This window comes from Idiotropiscis lumnitzeri, chromosome 19, assembly GCF_059441095.1.
Source record: "Idiotropiscis lumnitzeri isolate Australia: NSW breed Sydney's pygmy pipehorse chromosome 19, RoL_Ilum_1.0, whole genome shotgun sequence".
In the NCBI taxonomy this organism is placed as follows: Eukaryota; Metazoa; Chordata; class Actinopteri; order Syngnathiformes; family Syngnathidae; genus Idiotropiscis; species Idiotropiscis lumnitzeri.
Genome location: NC_142409.1, coordinates 7,016,693 through 7,043,824, shown reverse-complemented (window position 1 = coordinate 7,043,824; position 27,132 = coordinate 7,016,693). Strand labels below are relative to the sequence as shown.

Genomic DNA, 27,132 nt, shown 5'->3' with positions numbered 1-27,132 from the left:
TTATTTTTATTTTATTTATTTATTTTTTTTAGTACAGGCTACTTATGTGGTCACTAACATGGTAACAAATATGGGCACCATGTTGGTGACCCCCAGTCGAGTAGAAAATGAAATAAATTGCATACTTGATAATAGTCACGAGCCAGTCGATACAAATTTGATACAAATTTAAATGTCAACCAGATCAGACAATGTCGGCGTATGTAAAATGTTTGCGTATGTTCTGGGATGAGTAAAACTGAATTTATACAACAGTATATTGAAGCGACAATTCACTTTTTTTTTTTTTTTTTTGCTGCATTGAAGAAACAATTCAGATATTTCTTGCTGTCAAGTGGCATAATTCAAACACACTTCATGGCAGCGTTAAGAGAAAAAAATAAAAAGATCCATGCAATCGGATTACCTCGGATGGGAATCAGGTCGCTTCCAAACGTGAAGAAAAATAAAATACATATCGTTTATAGGCCCAAAATGCACCAATCGGATACGCACCAATGACAAAACAGGTGATGAATCCTGCATCTGTGCTCCATTCAAATAATGTTTCAACATTTTGTATGCATTAAAAAAAAAAAGACAAAAGTATCCAAAACACATTCATTATCCGCAAACATTATGGCCATAAGTCAACATTATTCTATGACACAACCAGTGGTACTTAGCATATAGATAGGCCGGTCTGGAGCAAGTGCGCAAGGGGGGGGGGGGGGGGCAATTGGCGCAAGTCCACATTACAGACGCCTAATACAATACCAGGAATATCATGCCGAGTCTCCCGCAATGTCACTGCTAAGATGACTCCGGCACAGCTGGCAGCCCCTTCATTCAAACATAGCCACAAAATGTCCCGCCCATTTTTCATTCATATGGAGATTTTTGAGATGTGAGTAATGACTGAGCGGGCAAAAGTGTGTCTATACGTTTGTGTTCGCATCACACACGCACGTGCCGTGCCGTGCAATCAGCCGCCACCTCGGCTTGATTGAATGACAAATTACCCCATCGATACATCATTCTGTCGGATTGAGTGGATCAAAATATTTACCCAAGCAAAACAATCTGCTGAGATCACTTTAAGATCCCTTTAAATTGTTACTCGGCGGGGCTCACAATCAAGACGGGGAGGTGGGGGGGGTTCAGTAGTTTACCTACGTCACTTTAGCGAGATGTCCAATTACAATCATATAAAATCTGATGTCAAATGTGGAGTGTGTTTGGCAGTGGAGGGGGAGACTTAAGAAAAGCAAAACAGCGTTGCCGTGTGCTTGTGGAGAACAAGGGATGCGTGTTCATTGATGAGAAGAGCTGTCGCATGGCCATGTCTTTTCACAGTCCGTCGATTACATTAACATACTTGGTAAAGGAACCGTGACAGTCTTACAACCAGCAGCAAGACAAATATTTTAGTGCGAAACAAAACGCATGCTGTCACTATGGCGCTGTTCTACAAAATACAATTTTTGATCGTGTCAAATTTGGACAGACGCAACCTGATAAACTGTCTGGGAAGCCCGCAATGTTTTTATGGCTCATTTAATATATAGCCCATATGTAAGTATATATTATGTGTGAGTATGCGCATTCAGGTTTTGGACTCTGCTCAAGTGAGGTCAAAGGTGTTCGCTTAAATCATCAGCCCACTTTAAGAAATGAAACGGGAGGAACGAGTAGACGGAAATGAAGTGAGGATGTCCCGAGTTTTGGAAGGTGAAGCGTTGGTCAACGACTGCAGGTTGCGTGTCAGGAATATTTCAGTTTTATTGTGCTGTCGAGTGTGCGTGTGTGTGATCGCATTTTGCAGATAAGTATAACCCGCATGGGTTGGTCTTAAAGACGAGCAAACCTGCTTTGTGTTCCCTTTTACACGAAAAATGTATACACAATAAATGGGACGAAAGTGAAGAAGTAAGAATTTGGTCCAATGCTTAACGTGTATGATAATTAAGATACACATTATCCGTGATTTAGCATTCGGCTTTGAAAATCTTCCAGTGAGGCCAGCGACTTTCTGGATGGGATGCGTGTTATTCTTCTGATTCATTTTCTTTCATTAAAGAAAACAAATGGAGTGACCGACACATACCGACAGCTCGTCATCGCCATTTTCAGAGTCTGAAGATGACCCTTGTTGGGCCAGTGACTTCCCGCATGCACCGGGCCAGTGGGCGGACCCAGCTCGTGAAAATATCGGGTTTTCTTCATCTTTTTGGAGGCCTTTTCATTTTGTTCTTACCAAAATAATCACTGCAATCAAATTTGTACTTGTACTCCTTCTTAAAATCATTTTAGGGAAACTTTTTTGGGTCTCATACTCATTAAGGACCATATATACAACACATGAATTTATATTTTTATTATTTATATATATATATATATATATATATATATATATATGTATATTCTGTAGTAGATACCTTGTTTAAAGAAACACCTTTGCATACACATTTGATATCCAACATTGTGCATTACATATAAAGAGTACAGATAAAATGCGTTTGCCACGAAAATGAACAAGATGAGGCCAGACCAGAAATAGATATAGCTTACTGTTCGAAGCGAAGATTACGTATATCTCCCTGGTTGATTCTGACAATACAATCATTCTCCTGGAAGATATGCTCCTTCTCTGCCTTGCCTCCCCGCTCCAGACGCTTGACTAGCAAGCCCTGGGTCCTGGAGAGGATCGCACAACAGATCAGATATATTACATCATAGAGACGCACCATGTGGAAATTGCATTTTAGAAGAAATATCAGCAGCACAACAACGGGATAAAGAACATTGGTCTCAATATCTACACCCACCCAAGCCAATATGGTTTATTGTTTGAGCTTATTAATGCTACGCCACACACCCACATCACAAATCCACACAGTATGTCATTCTCGTGTTTTGCGCTCACAAAACATCTTTTAGAACGATGTAAAGATTTCTCCTGGCTTGTTTTTGCTGACTAATATATGGCGTCTCAATCATTCCTTTTTTGCACACCCACGCTGTCTGCGGGCCTAACGGAATGACGGGACCGCTTGTGTGAAGCAATCCCAAGCAAAAAAACTCAAAGAGATAATCTTGTGGCTTCTGAGAGAACAGTGAATTTTGCCATCACCGGAGCTTAAGCCCAAAGACGCTGATGCTGTCATAAATACCTACAGTAAGCACTCCCATGCCAATGCCATCGCTGCAATCCCTTTTCAAAGGCTACCTTTACTTTTACACACCACCCCATCAATTCCTCTTTCAAATGAATACACAAGCGAGCTTGTCAGAGATTTGTGAACAGTATTTTTTTTTTGGAATGAATATTGAAAAAGAATGCAATCATCGCCTAGCGTAATAGCGTATTCATTATAAGGTGGAAAACGTACGCTATCATCCATTTCTATGGAAATCGCAAAAGGTCTTAATCCTGTCCATTGGACTCATAAAGAAATGTGACCTTGCCTTGCTCGACGGGGATGTCAAGGGCAGATTTGCAGACCTCTTTCGCATTTCAGGCCAACAAGGCTGCTCCTAGAACATTGCCCTAATTGGCTTCATAATATGGATATCCACGTTCATATTGGCAGGCTCATCTCAGCTCCTCAATGGGGGTAAACAGTGACATAAAATGAAAATCAAGGCTCAAAAGAGGCCCTAGCGTGGTCCTCACTGCTTGATGCCGTGTTGTCAGGTCATCTTAACTGCGTGAAACACAAGAGTAATTGTGGGCGCCTTGGAAGCAGACATGATTGCGCCTCATCTAAATAAGTGTTGGCAGCTTGAAAACAATGTGTTGCCTACATGCGGATTACAGCATTGGCAAACCTTCGCGACTTGACGAAAGCCAAAGACTTTGATCACTGATCAGTATTCCAGAAGCGGAAAGACTTTGATTTGTTTCCGAGAAGATTTTGTCCACACAGTTACCGGGATGATGGTGATGCACAGACACTCGCAATTGTTTCCCACTTAGTTGTGAAAACCTGGGGAGTTGGAGCTAAATGGCATTTAATGTAGACTTCGACTGTGAATTCATTAGACGGGGAAGCTTAGGGACTTTGCAAATACAAAATTATCTGAAGACTCTGAGGAGACAGAAGAATATTTTCAACAGCCTTTTGATATATTCCGACTGATCCCATAATGTGCTTTTAGCCAAATGATGCTATCAAGAATATTTTTATCGCCATCGCCACCAAGCTTTAGCCCTATTGAAGAATCCAACTTCATATTTTTGTCAATAATACAATAACATGAACAAGATTCCAGTTGTTGAAGAAATTTCTCAAAGCATGAATCTCCGCCATTAACTCATTTAATCCCAGCCCTTTTCACGAGAGGAAACCCCTCAATCCCAATCTGGATTTGGACTGATTTTGCGAGGCCAACAAAATATTCTGTTCTAATGGTATACAAACACAGAGCTATGACGCAAAAAAAAAAAAGATAAGACGTATAAATACGTCTTTGGGAGGCAGGGACTACATTTTTGAAAATGTATGTCTTATGGATTGTTGGTTTGTTCGTCTGATCCAGATTGTTCCAAGGTGTCACGGGGTCCGAGGGCGCCATTGACAATAGATCAAACCTAAATATAGTTTCCCAACACGTGCTTATGCGCAGCAATGGGATTAGTGGCCCCCAAAGAAATGACACGTATCCAATCTTGACGACGGCCACGCCCCTCCACTTCAAATGTCATCCCACTTCATCTCCTTGCTCTGCCTCTCCAACTCATTTTCCTTCCGTCTCCCGTTCCGTGGAGCTGAGTAGTCACATTCACCTTGATGCTGCCTTGGCGAGCGGCGTGGATTAGTGTTATAGGCAAGCTTTTAGTTTGATTACATTTGGCTGCGTCCGCCGTCCTTTATGTTTTTTTTTCTTTTCTGGAATAACCATGAACTTGGATACGCTGCTTGTCCTGAGCTCTGTCAGTGACAGTATGCATTGGTTCGGAAATAAAAATCTACGGTAAAAGAAAAGCTGAATCACCTTCAAGGTTGAGTAGATGTTATTGTGATTGAGGACAAAGGTTGCAACAGAAAAGAAACATAACAAGCCTTTAAAAACTGTGCAGTCAAGAGTAAAATTAATTGAATTTATTTTCTTTCCCAATGGGAGGGCTCCAAGTTTACAAATACATATTGCGGGGAAAAAAGGGCAGAGAAAACAAAACAAAAAAAAATGTGGTAAATACACCTTAGCGAGTGAAGTATGATGCGAAGGCTCCCTCTTTTTACCTGACATCCTGCGAACTGAATGCCACAACGTGGATCCCCAGAGGCCCTCCTTTATTGGACACTTCAACGGGCTTGAGCATGGCTCTGCGGGATAATGATGGATGGGGTGAGAGGAGGTGGGAGGAGGGAGGATGCGTGAAATAAAAACACATAAATTACATGATCCGGGAAAAGTGTGGTATAAAAAAAAAGGCCGAGTCAAGATGACTGGCCGATGAAATTTATGAGACGGAGGTTAGCAGAGCCGGTTGGTGGCAGTTGCGTTGTGTTGTCGATGCAAAGTCATCCATTATAAAAGTCACCCCTGTGAAACTCGGGGTCAACGATGGACTCAAATGGAGACTCCATTTAAGTGATTAAGATCAAATTGGTGTTAAAAACGAAAACAGACTAATTGAAAAACGTGCAAATCGCAGGAGTGGGGTTAATTTGCGCAGATAAAGACATGAGGACAAATGAACAAACGTAACTACGGTGCCTCGATCCTATCTTGTCATGCTCAGGTGGTGAGTGTGTTTTATTTTGCCATTTAGTGTTTTTTAGAAAGCTGCTGGAGGACGAATGTCTCAAAAAAAAAAAAAAAAAATACAACATAATAGATTATGAGTATGCACATTTGGATTTCAAATTAAAAAAAATGGAGGGAGACTCACTCTAGACTGTACACAGGTGAATGTTCCAATGACGAGTCAGCTCTTCCGACTGGCTCTATCCTTTCAATTCTTTGTTCATGTGAACGCCTCGCCTCTTCCTCCTCCTAAGAACAAAAGAGGAAAAAGAGAATACATAATTTAAAAAAAAAAAAAAAAACGGGCTTGTGAAAAAAAAAAAGAAAGACAAAACCGTCCCGTACTTTGCCATTCTGTCATTAGTTTGGCTATTTGCTAGTATTTTTATCTGCACTGGCTTTTAAATTAATTACCTGCTCGAACAAGTAAGAGCCACTATACCAGGAAACTTTCGGGGAGCGAGATATTTAATAAGCGAGAGAACAGGGAGGGGGAGGTGTATTTTTTATTATTATTTTATCAAGATTTATTTTAAAGAATTTTCTTTATTATTGTTTTATATTAATTGATGGTGTTGACCAATATATGCATTTGCAGAGTCATATTCTTTTTTTTTTATTCTTACTTTATTTGACATTCAAGCTCTGATTTAGAGAAAAAAAAAACTAAATCGGAGTAATACTTTTTACCCTTATTCAAATAATTTATTGGAGGACTACTTTTTACTTACACTTGTGTCATATTATGTTGAAGTAACAGTACTGTAACTTGAGTACAATTAGAATTAAAAATAAAATAAAATAAATTATTTTGAGATAAAAGAAATCTTGTGTACAACTTTTGGCTACTCTACCCAACTCTTGTTCACACATTATATTGTATCATAAATAAACTATTTGCTCCCCCCCGACCTTCCACATTTCCTCTTCTTACTGAAAACTGAAACGCATCCAAAAAGGTCTTGTGGCTTTCTGTTTTTATGCAAATTGATTTCCCTGCTTTTCCAGAGGCAAGCATACCGTATCTTTGGCGACATACAGGGGTAATGTACAGAGACTCTGCCCCCCCCCTCCCCTATTTATTTATTCGAGTTAGGAGATAAAGTAGGATGTGCAGTCTTCTATTGGAATTCCGCTAACCTGACCTGTCCAATGGATTCCCTTCTCTGTGTGCAGTGTAAAAACTAATCAGTCATCCAGTCAGGCACACCTTTAATTATACTGTATGTCACTTGAGGTCCTGGTTTGCCTGTGGGGGCCATTATTCAAAGAGCTTTTTAGAAAGGTCCCTGAGGTGAGCTGGCTATTTTCATGCATAAAGAACCAAGCCACCTGAGGGAATCCAGACAAGACATCTCAAAACGCAACTCAAAGAAATAATTAAAGGAAAATTGACCTCATCAGGCAAATAACGCAGTAGATGATTTCTACTTGCGTGTTATATTTTTAGAATTTTACAAGATAGCTGAATGACGGTTGTGTGTCCTTGTGACCCGAGGCAGAAGGTGAGCGTCACCTTCTATCAACTGCCAACCTGTGCTTATCGTGCGTCTTTACTGAGCACTGAGTGACAGCATGTGAGACAGCCTAAATATACATTCACCTCTTTCTCCTTCAACTCTCCATTACCTCTGCCTCTCTTTGCCTCTGCGTTATTCTGACTATCTCCTTTCCACACCCTCCATTTCTCCCTTCCCTTGAGTGCTTTTAGCACCCTGTTGGTCCCATGGTAACCAGTGGTGTGGGGGGGGGAACAACAAGGCTTTTTCAGATTCTAGCAGCACTCAGTCCAGGCTTGCTCTTTTTGCCCTTCTTGCTTGTCTCTAATAAACCTCCATCCTAACTCACCCACAAACCTCCTTTATCCAATAGAGTGAGGGACGGGTGAGAGATCAATGCTGGACCCCAATAAAATCCACCATTGGGAAGGAAAGCAGAATGCGGGGGTCAAGGCTTTATTGAGGATGGGTGAACGTGAGAAAGGCAAGAGAGGGAGTGAATGAGACAAAGCCGCAAAGTGCAAAGTCTTGTTACCTTCAAATTGGCTGTCAGGTTAGAAAGCTGAGAGGAGGAAGAGAAGGTAGCAGCTGTCTGGCCTGGTGCGCACACACACACACACACACTCAATGTATAATAAAGTCCACAAGCTTGGGGGATGGGATAAAGACTGCGTGTTGAGGAGCTGTCACCCCCCCCCCCCCCCCAACAGTTCGTGTGCACTAAAGGAAACCCACTGTAAGTGCCTACGTGAGTGTGTTTTGTGCCATTAGCCGTGGCCAAGTACAACATGTCGCTGTTAGGGGAGCCGGGGAGGAGGAAGGCTCCCTCCTGAGTCCGTCTTTGGCATCAACGGCTTAACAAGGGAAGGGTGAAAGGTCACAAAGAATGGTGGGTTTCTGGACAACACCCCCCCCCCCCTTTTTCAGGGCTAAATGTCCACATGCGCGTATGTGTATGTGTGACAGCTTCATGTGTTGAATGGGCCTCTCTGTCAGACCATTCCGTTCATTTATAATGACCAGTCTGTGCCAAGCAGAACAATGGAGGCCAAAGAGCAGGATGTTGAAATGTCTTGGAATGAACAATGGCTGTTTTCACGTCATGTAAAACCCGAGGAAGTAGGCAGTTTACGGTGAGTAAAGCACTGACTAGTTGAAATATGCACAAAAGGCACACTTTCACCTCCACCCTGGTAGGACGGGTTGGAAATAACAGTTGAAGTGTGTTCGGTGAAATTTAGCTCATAATGGAGGCCTGCTGCAACAAACAATGGCGAGGTAGAAAGGTTAAAGGAACCATCATAATTGCATTTGCAGCAACCCTACAGTTAGACGAAACACTGTATAACATAAAAATCACACAACGGGCATCAGTCCTATAGTGATGAACTCTGGCACAGATGTACGAAGACACGCTAAGGCTCTTTTAACACCACAAAGCAATTACCAACGCTTGGATTTTTCTTTCTTCTGTTTGGAACCGCTGCTAAACAATGTTTTGGATTTGGATCAAATTGATTCTATTTGATTCAACTCTTACGCTTGATTTTGAATCATCTGGTATCAATCAAAACTAGAAGACGACTGCCATTAAAGGTAAGTTAGCCCCCGAAGTGGCCTCCATGATTGAGTTAAGACGAGATTGTTACACCCAATGACGGAGAACCAACCGTTTGCAACATCCTTAAACGTACTGCACCGCCATTAAAACAACCAATATGTCACAGTAACTAAGAATAGGCTATGAGACACTAAGTTATATTGATGCCGGCCAAAAGAAAGCCTTTGATGAGCAAAGACGGAACCTGATCAGCGGACGGAAGGGTCATAATGACCACTTTACCCTGAACGCAAATCCATCTTGAATCACAATTAAAGGAAATGGGGAAAATCATCATGACGTCGAAATTCTAAAATGTTGGCCCTGAGTGCAGAGATTGGCTGATCTGGAGTTGATTTCATTTTCTTTTTTTATTCTACAAATGAATAAATGAGGAATTGCTTGTCCTGACGTTAATGAATCTTAAGCTCTCACATTCAACATTCGATGCAATACTTTTTATTATAACTTATAACAACTTGTGCTTTGCTAAGGACATGTTTGGGGCCCTTGCTTGAACAGGCAGGTGCAGCAACTGAATACATTGGATTATTTTGTTTTTTTGTGGTTATATCATTCGTTTGGGCAGGCACTGGTTGCGCACTCAAAGATCGAAAGTCATGTGGTTTTAATAGAAGGCTAGTGCCAGAAAAGAATACCAGAAGTTTTGTGAAGCTGGTTAACGAATAGGAAAATAGGAAAAATAAACCAGCGCCATCTGCTGGTCACTAGGAGGTTATTTTCTTGCAATTGGATCATAATCAAAAAGTGTGTGTACATTAGGACTACTCATTTTTCATTACATCACCAGACATTAGCTTTACGTATTTCAGTAATATTTACGACGGTGATCACACCGGCAGCATCAATTATGTGGCCGTATGGCTCAGGGTATGAGAGCGTTTTTCTCCAGATCCATAGGTTATAGTTTCGAACCTGAGCCCTTGTGACCCCGTCAAAGTGTCCTTTAACAATATACTCAAGTCCTCCGTGCTTAAAGACAACATTAAAGCTGTCTTTGTGTAGTTGGAGACTCACAGCCACAGAATATCAAATTAGCTTTATGTTTTAGCTGCCCCCCTCTGCAACCTCAACCAAATTAAAATCTGTCTGCATTTGATGTGGAAAGAGTGTCTGGCTTGTAGATGTTCTGACGAGGATTTACTTCAGGCAAATTACAGAGACAGACAGGTTCCTAATGCAGTTAAGCTAATTAAATCAGAGATGTGAGGCTGCATTTGTCCACATCAGGGAACAGAATAGTGGCATGTAGATGGGAGGGAAGGTTAAAAGGCAGACGGCAATGTTTGTGGAACATTTGTGAAAAGGAGGCTTATCTTTCTCTAGAGGATCATTTCTCTTTACGGCCTCTTGCATTTTCTTCCTTGAGAGGTAAACGTGCCCTTTTGAATATCGCATGTGCCAGGGTCTGTTTTATATTTCAGGTCTGGACTGATCTATCAATGACACGGTTATCTGTGCCTTTGTCCGTTGTATTGTTAGATTGCGCAATAACGCAGTTAGGCTGGCTAATTATGAGAGCTTAAATCAATCACCAGGTCAATAACAGAACCCTAAGCAGGCAGAGTGACCAAGACTTTTCACAGCCTCATCAATAACAGTGCCACAAGACCCAACCACTCCTGAAACCGAGAGAGGTTCTTTTTTTTTTATTTTTTTTTTTGAGTAGTGAAAATTGAGTTATCATTGCCGTTTTTTGTCCAGAGCAAGTCCATCCATGCATCCATCCATCATCTGTACCGCTTCTCCTCACTAGGGTCGCGGGGGGTGCTGGAGCCTATCCCAGCTATCTTTGGGCAGTAGGCGGGGGACACCCTGAACTGATTGCCAGCCAATTGCAGGGCACACAGAGACGAACAACCATCCGTACTCACACTCATACCTAGGGGCAATTTAGAGTGTTCAATCGGCCTGCCATGCATGTTTTTGGAATGTGGGAGGAAACCGGAGTACCCACACAGGTACGGGGAGAACATGCAAACTCCACACAGGATGGCCGCAGCCGGGATTGAACCCACGCCCGATGTTGTCTCTCACTGTGAGGCCATCGTGCTAACCAGTCGGCCACCGTGCCGCCAGAGCAAGTCTTACATTTAAAAGTGAATAAAAAGGGAAGGGAATGAAAGGGTCTTCACGTTCGTATAAAAACAAGATTTTGTGTTTTTGATGTTTGAAAGAAAACTTCAAAAGGCATATTATGTTTTTAGACACTGACAGAGGTGATGGTGAGGTGATGTGGAGAAGTAATCCTATGGTGGTGAGGATGTTGGGAGCGGGTGGACTCTTCTGAATCCTGAGTCTTTACCAGTACATTAAAAAAGGGCTTGGTGGTGCTTCTCGGAGATTAATCATCATTTTGAGCTTATTAAGTGGGAGGACAGTCTGCTTTCAACTGCTTAGAACGTTGAATCCATCTTTTATGCTGTGAAGGTCAGCGAGCGTCGCTGAATCAGTGATGTTAATTTCAATGAGAGTGCACATAGTCGAGATATGAATTATGGTTAAATGCATTTTTTTTTCCTTGCCATGAATGAGAATCACGCATCACTGCTCTGCCAAATTGCCAACTGAAGTGACAAATGTTATATCAACAAGAAGAATAACATGGATTTTGCAGAACAGCATTTTAATTGCAAAGTCGTGTATCCACGGACATATTTTGACACGCTGACCGCCGTCTTAAAGGCAATGAATAGCATGAATTGATAAATGACAGCGAGAGGATGAGATAACTCGTGTTGAATTATGAATTATTGAGAAGAAAGTAAACCCACGGTACACATTTCAGCCGGTGATTATGGGGGCTCAACAGTCCATTCCACAGATCAATGTTTGATCAGGTGGCCATAATGGAAGCAAAAGGGCTCAAGGTGGTGGTGGAGGTGCTGGTGGGCCCGCTATCTGGTTTTAATTGGATTCTGAGACTCTCTGATGAAGGAGTGACATAAAGCCATTTGGCCAGGTCTGTGTTTTGAAACGGGGCGAAATGAAAAGTTGTGTTGGGATAATGAGGAGCCCGTGTCGGATTCGTAATGAAGAGAAGTCCCAAAATCCTCCTACAGGATCAAATTCGGTCGACAATCGAAAATCAAGAGAGACTTTGGAAGTTAAGCAAAGGGTGAAGGGCATGAAGGGGGGGGCATTTACAATTCAAGTTAAACAATAGTATCTAATGACTGGAAAATACCTCATCGGGTGTCCATAATAATCTAATTGTCCATATTGTTCTTGCAAATACAAAGTAGATAATTCTTCTCGAGCATGTTGCGATGATGTAAATGAATATATATATATATATATATATATATATAAATGTAAATGGAATATATATATACACACATATATATACATATATATATACATATATATATACATATATATATATATATATAGGAATAAGTACCTGACTGGTAAAGTTACTACCTCAAACTATCCCTGTTAGCTTCACTCTCTAGACACTTTCTATCTGTCCACTCGGCCGTGAAAAAGCACCTAATTTCTGCCCATTCGCATCACACTGTGCCCACTTTTGTACTGCAGGCGATGCAAATGAAATGTGCCTTTTAGGTCACAATGGTGAGGCAGTCCCGGTTTATTGTCAGCCGGGGCCTTATTATATTTCGCCGGCAACTTAAAAGCATTTCCCCCGTAATGGGACCAATAAAAAAAAAAAAAGGGAGGAAAGTAGACTGGACCTCACCGTGTTGAAGTGGACCGATTTGACTCACTGTGGAGAATGGAATTGTGTGACACATCAAAAAGGAAAAAGTGGGAGAAAAGGACAAAAAAATAATTCGATAATAATATTCATTTTAGAGCCCTTAATGAAAAATACTTAAATAAATAAAATGTCTCTAAGGACTTGAAAAGCCCACAATTCACACATCCACTGGTCAAAACCCCCCATCAGAGCATAAATATTTGTCGCATCACTATTGGTCTTCACTAACCCACTAAAACTGAATGAGTAATAAAGCCGAGGCATAATTTTACCATCTGATAATACATAAATGAGATCTGTTCTCCATGCTGGTTTAGACTCAAGTCGACACCCCAGTTTTACTCCCTGAAGTCATTATTGTCTGCAGCTAAGGTGCCCGGTCTCCCAATGATTTGTGGGTAATGAGCTGGCACCGCCCTGTTCAATTATTCTCATTGAGAAAGTGATTTCTCACTCCACGGGGCAAATCAGAGAAGCCGAACACATGAACTCTAATCAAGAATTAGTGCGTTAACAAGCAGCAGCGCGGAGAGGACTCTGCACCCAAATGAAGCATTTGGATCGGAACGAAAGGCAAAAAAAGAAATAGATGTATACACGCACACGTCCTGATTCAAGACTCGGCTCTGTGATTCTCGATAGCCCTCTTTATTTTCTATTATGTTTCAGGTATATTTCGTACTGATTTTAATTATTTATTTATTTTACATAACTGGGGGCGGAAACATGAGGCGTAAGCATAGCAAATAGTTGCACTTTTAGGCTCATGTAATTTTACTGACAAAAGGTGCAAACCACAATTTTTGCATCTTCAAGTACTTTGACAGGAAAGATATAACATATATAAATATATAATAAAGGTCTGTCCCCGGAAAAAAATAAAAATAAAAAAAACACGCACTCAGCCCCCCCAAAAGAACAAACCAAAAAAAAAACACGCCCCACCCCCCAAAAACCAAAAACAAAACAAAAAAAAACACGCCCCCCCCCAAAAAAAAAAACTCCTAAACAGGTCAGAGCAGGTTTCTGTGGTAAGGACAAGGCAAGGCTGTCAAGTCATTACACAAGGTCCCCCCCTGAGGTCATTCCTATTCTGCCTCCAGCTCTCTGTCACTTTTGATAACTTTCAAATGGAACACTTTCCTTCCCCCACCGTGCCACGACCCCAGCAGATGGAGCAATAGAGATCCCAGTGGCTGTAAGAGACAATCACAAAGTGCAGACAGAACACCAAAGTGTGAAATGAGGAGACAAGCATGCAAAGTCCAGCGGTGCACGGCATTACCTAAAAGATGTGATGCTGCATTGACCCCTGCCGTTATCTCATGCTGTGACTTTACATATGTCGGACCATTTAAAACTAACAACCTTTGAGAATTTAAAGCAACTTTTAAATACCGGTAGTAATAGTAAAAAAATCCCCCCCCCCAAAAAAAAAATTAAATCAGCTCTCCAACATATCGAAAATAAAGCGAATGGATTATAAATCAAATTGTAAATGTCTCACATTTTACGGCAATGACTACACCAGCATACCTGGTCTTGTCGATCAAGCCAACGGTCCACCATGGGGTGATTTGCACTGAGGGAGGATCTGGTCATCTCTCTTTGAAACTGAGTGGTCCGGCCACTTGCATCTCGTGGAAGACTCCGGTAGGCAAGGCCTTCTCTGCCCTTTAAAGGAAAACATACATTTGATAACACATTCAACTGCAATTACTTAAATGACACAGAATGTCGTGAAAACCAAAGAAGACAAGTCGCTGGTTTTATTGACCGTGTGGTGAATTAGCCAAACCTCAAACCTGTTTTGTAAGCACTAAGTAGCATCTGTTCTGCTCTGACAGCGACCATCTTGGTCAAACTCCCTTCCTGAGGCCCCTCTCCCCCAATCGCTCAGTTTAGACGAGCGGCCAAGCTCGAGGAAGAGTCCCGGTTGTTTCAATTCCCTTTCGTTTCAAGATGATGGAAGCCACTGTGCTCGTTGCGATCTACAAAGCAGCTGTATCTGTCTGCTCCCTTTCCAAAATCGGCGCCTGTCTCGGAGGTCTGCAAACAGTCCCTTTGACTTCATGCTTGGTTTGTGCTCTGACATGCACCCTCAACTGCGGGACCTTTTACGGTCACGCGTTTGCCTTTTGAATTAGCGTCCAATGAAATGCATTTACCGCAGCTGGACTCCAATTAAAAAAAACATCTCAAGGATGATCAGTCGAAACAGTTTGCACCTGCGCTCAATTTTGAGCTTCATATGCAAATGTGATTTCTGAGCTTGTCATTCATTTTTAATACGTTTGCAAAAAAATCATGTGTTTAAAAAATAAATAAAATCAATTTCATACAAGTACCGCTGCCGAGGCTTTGTTGCTTGTATTTCTTTCTGTCTCAAGCACATCTCGAGTCCGCGTGCCACAGGCCAGAAAGGACACCTTCTCGACCAAAATAAAAGGCTTAATAGCCTTTCCCCTCTCTTCACTCGGAAGTGTTGCCGCTCTGACAACTGGAGTGTCTTTAAAAAGGATTATCAGACGATGCGGCAAGACACACTAATCGCATGGAGGGTTGCCGTGTCACATCCTGTGGACTGAATTGTCGTCTCAGAAGTTAAGGTCTGTCTGTGGCCCGTGGGTGAGTGGGTGGCCATTGTTAGAAAGTTCATTCTTGTTTTGGCATACAGCATCATTTTTTTTTAAATACGGCAGAAGAAATAAAAAGCTAAAATAGCGATATTGCTGGAGGATTTTAATCGGGTCGATTTGAGTCCAAATGCAGCATTGTGACTTTAGAGGGGATGCTGTAATACTTAAAAAAAAACAATGGGAACACACTTCACAGAAATTCCTTCATTTCGATTACCTGAGTTATCGGCTTGAAGGCATTTTACAAAGAATTACATTCAAATAGTTGCACTGAAAAATAAAAGTAGACGGGAGGAAAGTTTAAAAAATAATCATAAAAAAAAAAAATACATTCGTATAACACGCTCCGTTATGCCTTTCGGCTTCAATAGGTTGAAGCTGTTTACCTTTCGTTCGAGACTGTTGGTGCCAAGGTTTGCGTGTGGCTTGTGGTTATGCTTTTGGAAGCCGGCAGTTGTGGTCCAACGACTTGGGTCCTTTCTGGATGGTTCTTCGTTCCCAAGAGCGCTTTCGCCAGTTGGAAGTCCAACCAGGGAAGGATCACTACTGCGACGGACATGGAGAGGCATGTCTTGGCGGGGGAAAGAGAATAAAAGGAAAATGGGGGGAATAATTAAGACAAGACAATTGCAACCTTGGAATTTGATACATGGAAGGCAGGTTGGGAGATCATATGTGAAAAGTATATTTCATATTATGAAAGGCTTCTCATGACTTCAGTCCTGTCACAAAATATGTAAAACTGAAATTTCCTCCAAACTCACCTCCATTCACATAAATAAACGTCAATTTTAACATTTTATTGCAATAATAATTTCATGAATTCAAAACACTCTGGAAATATAACTCCATGCAAAATGACCACCATTCAACTTTTTGACTCCTGAGTCAAGTCCGACCAAAACAAAGATGAAGGTCCACTCCTCACTCTTCACCGTGGAATCCCACTGCTACAAAGGCATGCCAGTTAAGTCGATCTGAGAGTTTGGTGAGGTGAGAATCATTAGCGAGCTCCCAGAAGGCCAGATGGATTTGTTTTTTATCGTTCAAGCTGCTTGAGCAATATATCCATGATTATGCAAATAGTTTGGTAACCAGCTGTCATCAATCACTGGATCAGTGCAGTGAGCATATGCCGGTGCTAAGCTTCCATCTGATACGCCACAGACACGTCTTAACAGTAAGAGCAGCGTAGATTAATCTGGAAACCATGCATGTTTAATACTGTGACAAGAGCGGGGAGTTTTTAAAGACACTGTAGTAAGTGATTCTTGTGGCTGCCTCCCGTAACGGTGGCAATAATGAGACGGCAAAACAGCCTGCTTGTCAAACGTCCAACCCAAATTAAAAGCAGCACATCGCAAAACACGATCGCTTGTTACAAAAGGTGGAATGTGTGATTGTTTACAACTGCAGTGATCTTGTTATACCTGTGTAACAACTAACAATGTTGTATTTATGGATTATGTTTGGATTTTTTTTACATAATTGCAATACAGAGAGGACTGGCAAAAATAATATTTGCCCATACACTAAAGAGCTATTTTTCGGATGGTAATAGCAGGACCCAGAAGGTCATGTCTCTACTGTGTGCCATTGTCTTTGATCGTATTTCTTCTTTTTTTATTTATTTTTTAATACATGTCCTTAATGGTCAAGCAAACCATTTTGACCTATGGAAGCCGACATGTGAAAAAGATCTAGAATGCTTCCCCGCTGACTAATGTTTACCATCGGGACAGAAAATACGTAAAGCAATGTGCTGATATCGAAACAGGGCAGCTGTTTCGGTCACAGAACATTAAACCGTTGTCCTCAGATTGCCGATGTTGGTGACTTGTTTCGCTACATTGAATACATTTCACAGGGGTTTAAACAAGCAACTACCCAAAACACATGATGGGAACGTATGTTACGTTAATTTATTCAACCATTAAATCTCAAAGCACATTTAAGATGCTGTGTGAAAGAGTAACTTTGACAAATGTGAGGAATTCTCACTAGCATATGCATATTGGTCATGTAAAAAAAAATCTGCTGCTTTGATGTGATCTTATGGCAGCTAATATACAACTGGCCCCCATTTGAACTCTTATTCCAATGACCAAATAAGGTAAGCAGAGCTGCCGTGTTCGCAAAGATTACCAAGAACTAATAGTTATACAAATGTTAGGTTCGATCACTGGAACATATCCAAATGTTCTGCTAAATTGCCTGTGTGAGGATATACGTGATGGCCGATGTGTCCGCTGCATGCAAGTCCATGTCTATGAATTGGTCATGAAGTGCTGCCTACACATGGTAAAATACAACTCAATCTTGATCAGCCAGTGATGACTTCGATCAAGATGATTTATTTGCAGCCTGCACATGGAAGGAGTGTAAAAGTCTTGGGAACTCTCATAATATTGCAAAAGGGTTGCTAAATGTGTTGCTCGTCAATTTATTATAAATGTCACCAGAGGGGTCAGAGAAGCCAAAAAGTGGAGTGGCAAAGTTGAATACTTTCCACTTTTATAAATGTTTCAAGTTTTTTTTTTTTTTAAGTCATCAGTAGGCATCTTCATAAAAGGTTAACTATCAAGTGGAAAAATATCATCTTTTTCAAATTCACACCCAGTCATGCCGTTTTTGTGGGATGACCAAATGAAAACAATCCTTATTTCTATTTGCATCAATTTCATTTGTGATGGGAGACGGGGAGGGTTTGGTCCCATGTTTAATAACCAGACCGATTCAAACCGAGGCAACCATCGATCCAGGCTGAAGAGTAATCCCGTAGGCTGGGGGTGGTGACGGGCTAATAAAAGGTGGCCTGATCCAGGAATTATGGCCAGGGCACAGGGTCCACACGAATTTTACCAGAGAGGTTCAAATCGAAAGAGCTATCACCTATTATTGGTTTGACCTTCACTATTTTCGTCCACCTTGTCTGGAGGAGGCATATCTTAGAACGGCACTCTATGCTTACTAATTGTGTGTATTTTGTGAGAGGTAACCAGCACACTCTTCGACAACATGTCATGAATGGAAAATTGAGCCACATCGATGCTCACTACGACAATTTGTGCTAACGCAGTCACAGGCGGTGAGAACCATTAAGGACAGGTGTTTATCTTATTCTACATTTTAAAAGATGCGTCATAGAATCTGTGTTCTCGACACAAAATATTTTTTTTTATTTTAAATCTTTGAAATTAAACTCACCCAACTAAATAACTTATACATGCAGAACATTACAATGACATTCTATATATATGCGTGGTGAGGAATGTGTGTATCTCTCCAGTGGCCTTTTTGGCATACTTTCAATCCCCCGTTTTCAACTGATATGAATAAAAATACCAAGCTACTGAGGCTTCATGAAACCTCTAAACGCTATCTTTTTTTTTCTCCATTGGGCTACTTTGAATACATCAAGTCTGCGCCAGTTCAATACCTGAATAAATTATGGCTCAGAGCCATTTGAAGTCTCCCTCTCCAACCAATGACTACATATTGATGTCCCCAGTGTGAAGCCAGAGAGGATTTCCAATGCATACTGACCCGAATCATCTACATGGGTACGAAAAGGTGCCATTTTAGGTGTAGTATGGCGGTTATAGAGTGGGCGGAGACCTGGACTGGAACAATTTGACAATGGAGATGTGTTGAAAAGGGAACTCAAGGCCAAAAATCTCAAACACAACTTCTAGATGTGTGCACGTGTGTGTACGAGTAGTTCGAAGATATGCGTCATTATCTTCGCAGACAAAATTTTCTAGAAACCACCGAGGTGTGGAAAATGTCCAGGTAGATGGCCTTAGGATTTCATCTCATCTCATCTTCCATCTTTGGTTGTGATGGCCTCACACTGTGACCTTCGGAGTTTGCTCGGGCACTTTGCAGCCAAGGGTGATAAAAAGCAGCTCCGACAGATCACAGCTCATGTTTCTCACTCTCATTTTGTGGGATGGGAGTGAAGTCCCACCTCAAGTCGGAGAGTTCAGGTATCAGAGTCTTGTTTGCGAGTGAGCGGGGGAAGAAAATGGGAGGCGAGATCAGCGGGTAAATTTTAGGAATAACGCAAGTAGCAAGGAGCGTAATAATCCAGGAAGAGCTGAGTGTTCCAATATAAAAGCACTGAAATGAAATTATTATTTAACTAATATTTGTAAGTGTGCTGTTGTTTTTCTTTCATTATAATAATATAAGTTGATTGAGAATCAAAACAATCCCATTGGTAACCTAAAGCAGGTTATCTTTCAAATGGTTGCAAAAACAAAGGGGTTGACTGTTGTCATGCAATAAATTCAATGAGAGTTGAAGCAGCCAAAGAAAGAAAGAACATTTTACTTGAAATCCAAATATGTAAACTGTGTCTTTGTATCGGAGGGAATTTTTTTTAGGGCACAGACCGTCGGCATACCTTGGTCTTAATTTGCCATGAACACTTTAGAGACACTGCCACACAACAAACGGTGAGTAACTTCTCTCGTCAAAATAATCTGATGCTCGGAGGATAATGCCAAGTCATGGCTGACTCCATCCCTTCTTACTAATTACTTTCTGCTTGCTTGCTGGGGTGACTTTGATTGGCTGTCACCACACACATCTGCGCCACACCTGGTCGAGTAAATATGCTCACTACTGATCACCGTAATCGAACTGAAATGCCGGTAAAAAATCGTAACGTTTAATGAATCACTAAAAGAATAAAAAAAATAATATTAATAATATTAATAATAATAAATTAATAAACAAATACATAAATAAAAAAATAAATAAATAAGAAATAATAATAATAATAATAATAGGTATGTGTGCATCACATGGCTGTCAGGGGGAGCATAAACATCTCCGGGAGATACTGTACCCCACCATGTGTACTATCGTAATAAGTGACCTCCCACTGGGAGACATTTTGGAGCAGGTCAGTGCAGGAACAACAGAGAGACAAGGGAACCTCTCACAAAAGGGACTAATGAGGCAGGAGGAGGGGTTGTCGGCAGGTCCACAGGGATGAAGAGCCTGGAGACAAAGAGATGCTAAATGCCCAAAATGGCTTTGTGGATTTATCGTGACGATAGTGGGCGGCAATGCCCTTGGCAAGCCGTGACCCTCTTTTCACATGTCATGTAAATGAACCCCAGAGAGCTCAAACGGCACACCTCGGAAATTACTTGTGGTCCTGTAGGTCTTATGGCTGTCAAATCCACAATCGTGTTTCCCATTCTCTGTCAGTGCACCAACGTATCATATCTACCGCTGAAGAAAATATTCTTCCAACTGCATAAAGTGAACATTAAAGCCTCCCATTGGTCTTATTTACTTTAGTAAAAGCCAATATTTTAGACCGTCACAGCCCACTAATCTGTCGTTGTGATGTGCCTCTGCAAAGCATCGACGCTGCTGACATGACACGCCGATTCAGAGCAAACAAACAACCGCCTTGCTTCCCATGCTCCCTGTCACAGGGGTTAATGCCTCGCGCCATTTAAGTTGATGTCTCCGTGTCACCAAATGTAAATCATTATGTTTCACATTCAGGCCTGACTGCTCTTAAGTCGATTTAAGTGCGACACAAACGCTCAGCAGAATTTGCCGCCGTGTGAAGGAAGTAATAAAGCAGTCAAAAAGCTCTTGCTCACCCACACACCCACACACGCACACGCACACGCACGCACACACAGCGCGGCATGATTCAGCTGTTTGGCGATGACTTTATTGAGACCCTTACAGGAGCAATAACAGGCATGGTACTGGTAAGACAATCCCAGCAGTGCTGAGTGGGGTCTTTTGCCACTTCAAACACTTCACACTTCATTTCCAAAAACTCTCCCTTCACCATTTAACACTGCTAGCCATTTCAATAATTATCCATAATAGGGTGGGGACGACATTATGACAGGATGAGTGTTTTTTATGACCAATAAGTGTGAACTGAACACCCACTCGTGAGCAGTTTCAAAACCCAGCCTGGGAACTGCCGTCTTGCTATCCCAACAGGACCGAGCATGATTGCTCAATAAGGGAGGAGACGGAGCTCAGGAGGCTCCGAGGAGTTTAAAAGTGCTATCAGTGTTTTAATGACGAGGCAAGCTTTGTGAGACGATCGAGTCATGCGGACATTCACTCCAGTATGTGTGAGTCAAGGAAGCTAAAGTACCATGCTGGAGTCCAGTGTGGACCTTTCGGTCCTCATTGTGCCGAGAAGAGAACCTCACACACCATGGTGGCGCTGTTGATTCAATAACATGTCAGGCTAAATACACACCTGTGGGATTTAATCACTTAAGGTGGGTATTTGTACATCCCTTACGTTTAGGTTTCGGGAGGCTCAATAACTGGTGTGTTTTTTGTTTATTTATTTATTTTTTAAATTACTGAAATTTTAATCCATTTTTATATTAGAAGACTCAGAACTATTGTTGTAAAGCTGTATAGGGGTTAAAAGAATACTCAATTAAATTGGGTACCCTGATTAAAAAATAAAAAAATATATACACGCTTACATTTGATGCTGAAAGCCTGAAAAAGTTCCAATGGATTGATTTTGAACAAAGCAAGCTCACAAAATGGTGCTGTTTACAAAGGTGCGACAGTTTCAACAGTCCAAAATCTCACCAACTAATGTTACTACATAAGAAAATACAAAAAATATATAAAATAGAAAAATACAAAACCAAGCAAATACGGAATGTATCTGAATACTTCAGTATAAAACAGACATTTAAATTAAAAAAAATACATACATGGAAATGAATTGTAAACTGCAATTTCGACATTCTTTCAGGGGCTGCAGTTTTGTTACTGCTTCCAAAAAAAAAAAAAAACGCTAAACTAAGACACATTTCAGAGCATACTGTAATAATTACGGACCACCCTCAGACAGAACCAATCAGCAGATACAACGGTCCAAGTTTGCAACTCCCGGATCAAAACCCGAAGAATGTACTGCATCACCAACTCATTGGTGGAGTGAGAGATTGAGAAGGCTGTTCGAAACCGAAGGGACCGATAAAGCGAGAAAGGCAGATGACAGAGATCGGTATCAGTCGCTGCTATCAGACCGAGCAGCATGTGGTTCCAAAACCTAAACCTGGTAGTTTATCTATAATGGGCAATCAGCGCCTTTGGAAGTCACCCAAAATCCGCCGGGAAGAGGCTCAGATTGAGTGAAAGTCCACATCATGAGCTAAAATATTTGACAAAAAAAAAAATCTAAGACTGGCTCAGAGCAAATTTCTCTGAAATAACAATAAATGGCATACATTCTTCGTTGAATTCTATCATAACGACTTTTATATGGCCTTGGCTGCTGGTATACAGCCTCTTCAGTAGCAGTTCACTAAAACAAATTGGATTAGATAAAGGTCATCTTCTTCAAAAGGCACCTGATACAAACACTCAATCACACACACACACACACACACACGTCGGCATTAATGCGCTCACGCACGTACGGACGAGCGCACGCACACACAGCCAATCCATTTAATGACCACCATGCCACACTTGTCAGGGCTGGACAGTGGACAAGATTTTACCAAAGTTACCGAATTTGTGTGTATTTTTGTTTCAATTACTTGAGCACGGGTCTGTCTGTCGATTTTGAATCTGCTGAAAGATTTGGGCTTCAAGGGGGAAACGCAGCGAAAAGTTGTCTGTGAATTCACAGACACCACTGCTAAAGACAATAAGCAATTATTTCAGAATTGTAAAAGATTGAAGACTGGGGGGCGAGCAAGGACATCTGAAAACAGGCCCCAAAGTGTTGGAAAGACAAAACAAGGAAGGCAATATTTGAGAGTTGTCAATGGGGAAATCAATATCTCCGGCTCTAAAAGAAGATTATAAATAGCCTCGCTGCCTCCGAGCATCGCTGCCAGGGGTGACATCATACTTTGATTTCTGATAAGCAATTTCACAGCAAGTTGTTTGCTCATCTACAAAACTCCGGAGTGAAGGTTGCTTGTTTCTTTGTTTGTTGTTTCTTGTGCAGAACTGGGTGAGTTACTCAACAATATTGAATCACGGCAGCCCTTGACCTTGAGCGAGACCTGGAATCGCAATCAGAACTTTTGGTATCGGCGAGGTCGCCACAAAACAACACCGAGCGATGCAGTCTCATGATCATGTTGCGATTTTACTTAAAGTCCGCAGTCATGTAAGAATTGAGTCGGACTAAAGCAGAGTGAAGATTTCTTCAAAGGCCACGAACTACTCTCAGCAAAAGTTTCCAAAAATCGTTCCTGCAGACAGATTGTGAGACTCCGGGAATGAACTTTTACAATAGTGCAGGTGAAAGGAGTTCACTCGTCTTCGCCTTTATGTGTGAGTTTCTGGTCATGGATGAGCTTTGAAGTTTTAAGACAGCAGTGCATCAGCCTACTGGTTCCACTTCACGCAACGTCAACACGCGTCCATGAGCAACCTCGGAGTCGATGTCATGGGGTGGCATTTCGATCTTACGTGCATGTCCACCTTTGTTGGACGTGTGCGCTCAGATTCACGCGTGACTAAACACCGCGGCTGTGTCTCAGTTCCTTTTTTCTTTGTCGGAGCTTTTGCTTGTCGTTTGGAGTCAGCACATTGGCATTCGCTATACGCACTGCATAGTCTTGACAGACAGTTGGCTCGACGTCGTACACCTGCAGAATGTCAAGTAGTACAATTGATTCCCCGTGCCTCCCAAGTCCTACAATTGTTGGATGGAGTTTTTTTGTTTTTTTTAAGTTTGTAGATGGAAAAAATACATTTTTGGTTCTGTTATAAACTGACATCCCAGAGTTGACATTGTCCTCACAATGACTAAATCGAAATGAATCCTTTTGTGAGCTAATTGTGCAACAAATCTTCATTGGACTCACTTGATCTCAAAGCAGATGGGGTGACCTCAATCTCGCTGTTGGCTTGGTACGGCTGGAAGGCTGACGTTGACCTCAGCTCGCCAGCAAACGGCTCGGGACTCTGTGTGCCCGTGGAGCTGGCGCTTGTCCCATCGCCTCCATTGTGAGGATCTTGCTCTTCATATACAGCCACCAACTGATGAGAGAAGGAAGATCTTGTTTTTAGAAAAAAACTACGACAGAAAACTTAAAAAAAAAAAAAAAAAAAGCATAAAATATTCTACAATATTCACAAGCATTGCCATCATGCCAGGGGATCTATAAATGTATCTATTAAATACCCAGCATTTAATGCAAAACTTGAAAACGGTTCAAGTTTTGCATGTGAGAACCCTCCTCTCCATATTAATTTCTTGCCTGCTTGCATCACACCAACACATGGGAAACTATTTTCAGTGTAAATAACGAAATATTTTCTTTCATGAAATTAAAGGACAATGCTTGTGCGTGAGGCACCGTGTGGGGCTTTGCATGGGATTTACCATTGATGTAAGTGACAGCAACGTCTCATGCAGGTTTTGCACAATTAAAGCAGGCTTTCACATTTCCCCCTGAGCAGTTTCTTCCTCTGCATACCAATATTTGTGGGAGATGTCTATCACTGAATCCACCCTCTCCACTGTAATCACGGTGCGCTTCCATCACTTCCAAATTGCATTTCAATGGTTGCGAGGGTTGATGGTAATTTTGCTCAGTGTACCAAAGGCACTATCAAAGAGGCTCTCCAGGGCACTTTTGCTTGAAACCGCACCTGTCAGAACATTTGCAAATGGTCGAAGCTGTACATTTAAAAAAATAAAATAAATAAATAAAATAAATAAAAAAATAATTATTTATATATATATATATATATATATATAGTGTAAAAAGTTTTGGAAAATTATTAGTTACAGATGTGAGACCCAAATAGTAAACAATGCATTGGGGAGTTGGGTGTTGATGGTGGTCGGGGGGGCGCGGGGGGGGTGTTTAATCAGACTAGCAGAATAGCAATCAGCAGCTCTCTGTGATAATGATGACAGGGACAGCTGCGTGAAGATGGCAACCTCAAACACCAAAGAGAGAGCGAGAGTGAGACTGACAGACAGCGAGAGAGAGAGAGAGAGAGGAAGAGAGAGAGAGAGAGAGAGAGAGAGAGAGAGAGAGTGAGAGATGCCCCCAGAGGTATTTTCACTGTCCAAAGTGAATGTGATGAGCCAATGAATAATTAGTGACAAAGTAATCAGGCCTCCTATTCATACGTTCCTGGGAGTATTTAGCAACTCAATGAGTTCTCTGCCTGCCAGCTGTCCATTTAAAGACATGATAAAGACTGTTGATACCGTGGTGGCAAACTTCACGTTTTAATACATTCTGAACGGGCCTACTTTGACGCAACAAAATGTTGTCAGTTTTCAGACACGTCATACGGCAACATTGAAAAATCAATTGGACAGCTGCATGCTTGCTCAAACATGGGGTCATTCTAAACAAAAAACGTGTCTTGGTAACACGGAATGCACCTCATGTCTTTAAATAAGAGAGGCTACGCTACCTCTTGCCTGAAGTCAGTTAGGACAAACTCCAGCTGCATTGTGACCTTAATGAGGGTATGTTATAGAAAATGGATGGACATCTCTGCATGATGTGGTGCAGTTCTACACCACCGCAACTCAGACCAACAGCAGTAAACATAGGATTATTCAATAACTCATTTATACATCCCTGACCGGGTCCAAACTAAGCATTAAAAAGCACAAGGCAAGAAGTTCTTGTGTGAAGGTGGTCTCCAAGTGCCCATTTCACAAATCTGTGATCTCAATGACCAACTTGATATCACCGCGCCAATGGATTTCCTTATAAACATAATTTCCACGCCTCGACCTGCAGCATGACTTGCGCAAATCAGTGTCGTCTTCTGCCATGTCAAGGACTATCGGCGCGGGAATGAGAGGCGTAGCTTCGATTCCCTGTGACTCAAGTCAGCTGTGTTCACACCCACAACGCCGCAGAACTGACTTTTATTTATTTATTTATTTATTTTTATTTGAATTGGCACGCTGCACCGGCTTGCCAAAGTCTGTGAAAACAACAGAACTGAGTCTATCCTGCCCATATTGACCTCAGACCAGTTTCACTTGACATATACTACCTTTTCCATCCATTTACATTTGGCATTTTTCAGCCTCCAATCACGAATCTGGAGCTTGTGTGGTTTTAAATTTCAGTTCAGCCGTGGTGTTGCAATTAGTGGCAAATATTTTATATGATTAATCAACACTATTCTTAATCAGCATCTGTAGGAGTTTAGTAACTGGGTTGTTCAAAGGGCCTGTAAGTCGTATATTTCTTGCCTCACTCCAACTATTTTGAATGCAGCCTTTCTGAGCCTTGAAGATGAGGGCACTGTTGCCCAGAAGGGAAAACTGAAGCTTCATGATGAAAGTCGTCACATAACCGCTTTCCCTTTCTTTGAGAATTGGTTACAGACAGTTTTGAAATTAAACAATTTCACGTTTCATTTGTGCATTTAAGTTGTGCACTGCTCCACTCTGTGGAGAAAGCGCTCAAATGGATTATTGTTTCTTTCAGAAGGAGGCAAACATTTTGTGCGACACAAATGGAAGCAGCGTGGCTAATTGTCACGAAGCATGACGGCAGCAATTTTATGAGGCAGAGCTCAGGAAATAGATAGGGAGAGGTACAATTTTAAACAACCACCATAAAAAACAAACTGTAAATTTAGGCCGTGGAACCAGATGGGATGAGAGTAAATAAAATGTCCAAATATTCTGACTGCCATGCTCATGAAATAGTGAAATAGTTACAGTGTATCAGCAAACCAAGCCACGCCCACCCATACAAATGGTTCCTTGTTTCTCCTTCTAACAGCAACATGAATTTTAGTTGAGTATGGTAAAAATACCAACTCACTTGGGTCTGCTAACTGCCACAATGGTCAGTTGCCGCTATCTACATGAGTTAGCGTTAGCCAGAGGGTAGCTGGAGCGGGACAAATTCAGAGGGAGACGATCAAGGTCATGAGCTA

General features: G+C 41.6%; 1 protein-coding gene across 3 annotated transcripts in view; it reads right to left on the bottom strand.

The window, feature by feature from the left end:
* LOC148318297 (partitioning defective 3 homolog) overlaps positions 1–27,132 on the bottom strand; it is a 244,398-nt gene that overhangs the window by 169,258 nt on the left and 48,008 nt on the right. For all 3 annotated transcript variants that reach the window (XM_088283027.1, XM_088283025.1, XM_088283024.1), the window contains exons 3-8: positions 24,066–24,240; positions 15,600–15,784; positions 14,111–14,248; positions 5,879–5,982; positions 5,226–5,309; positions 2,551–2,676 (exon numbers count right to left, since the gene is read on the bottom strand). In XM_088283027.1, coding sequence (XP_088139153.1) covers positions 2,551–2,676; positions 5,226–5,309; positions 5,879–5,982; positions 14,111–14,248; positions 15,600–15,784; positions 24,066–24,240 — 812 coding nt within the window. The remainder of the gene's footprint in view (positions 1–2,550; positions 2,677–5,225; positions 5,310–5,878; positions 5,983–14,110; positions 14,249–15,599; positions 15,785–24,065; positions 24,241–27,132) is intronic.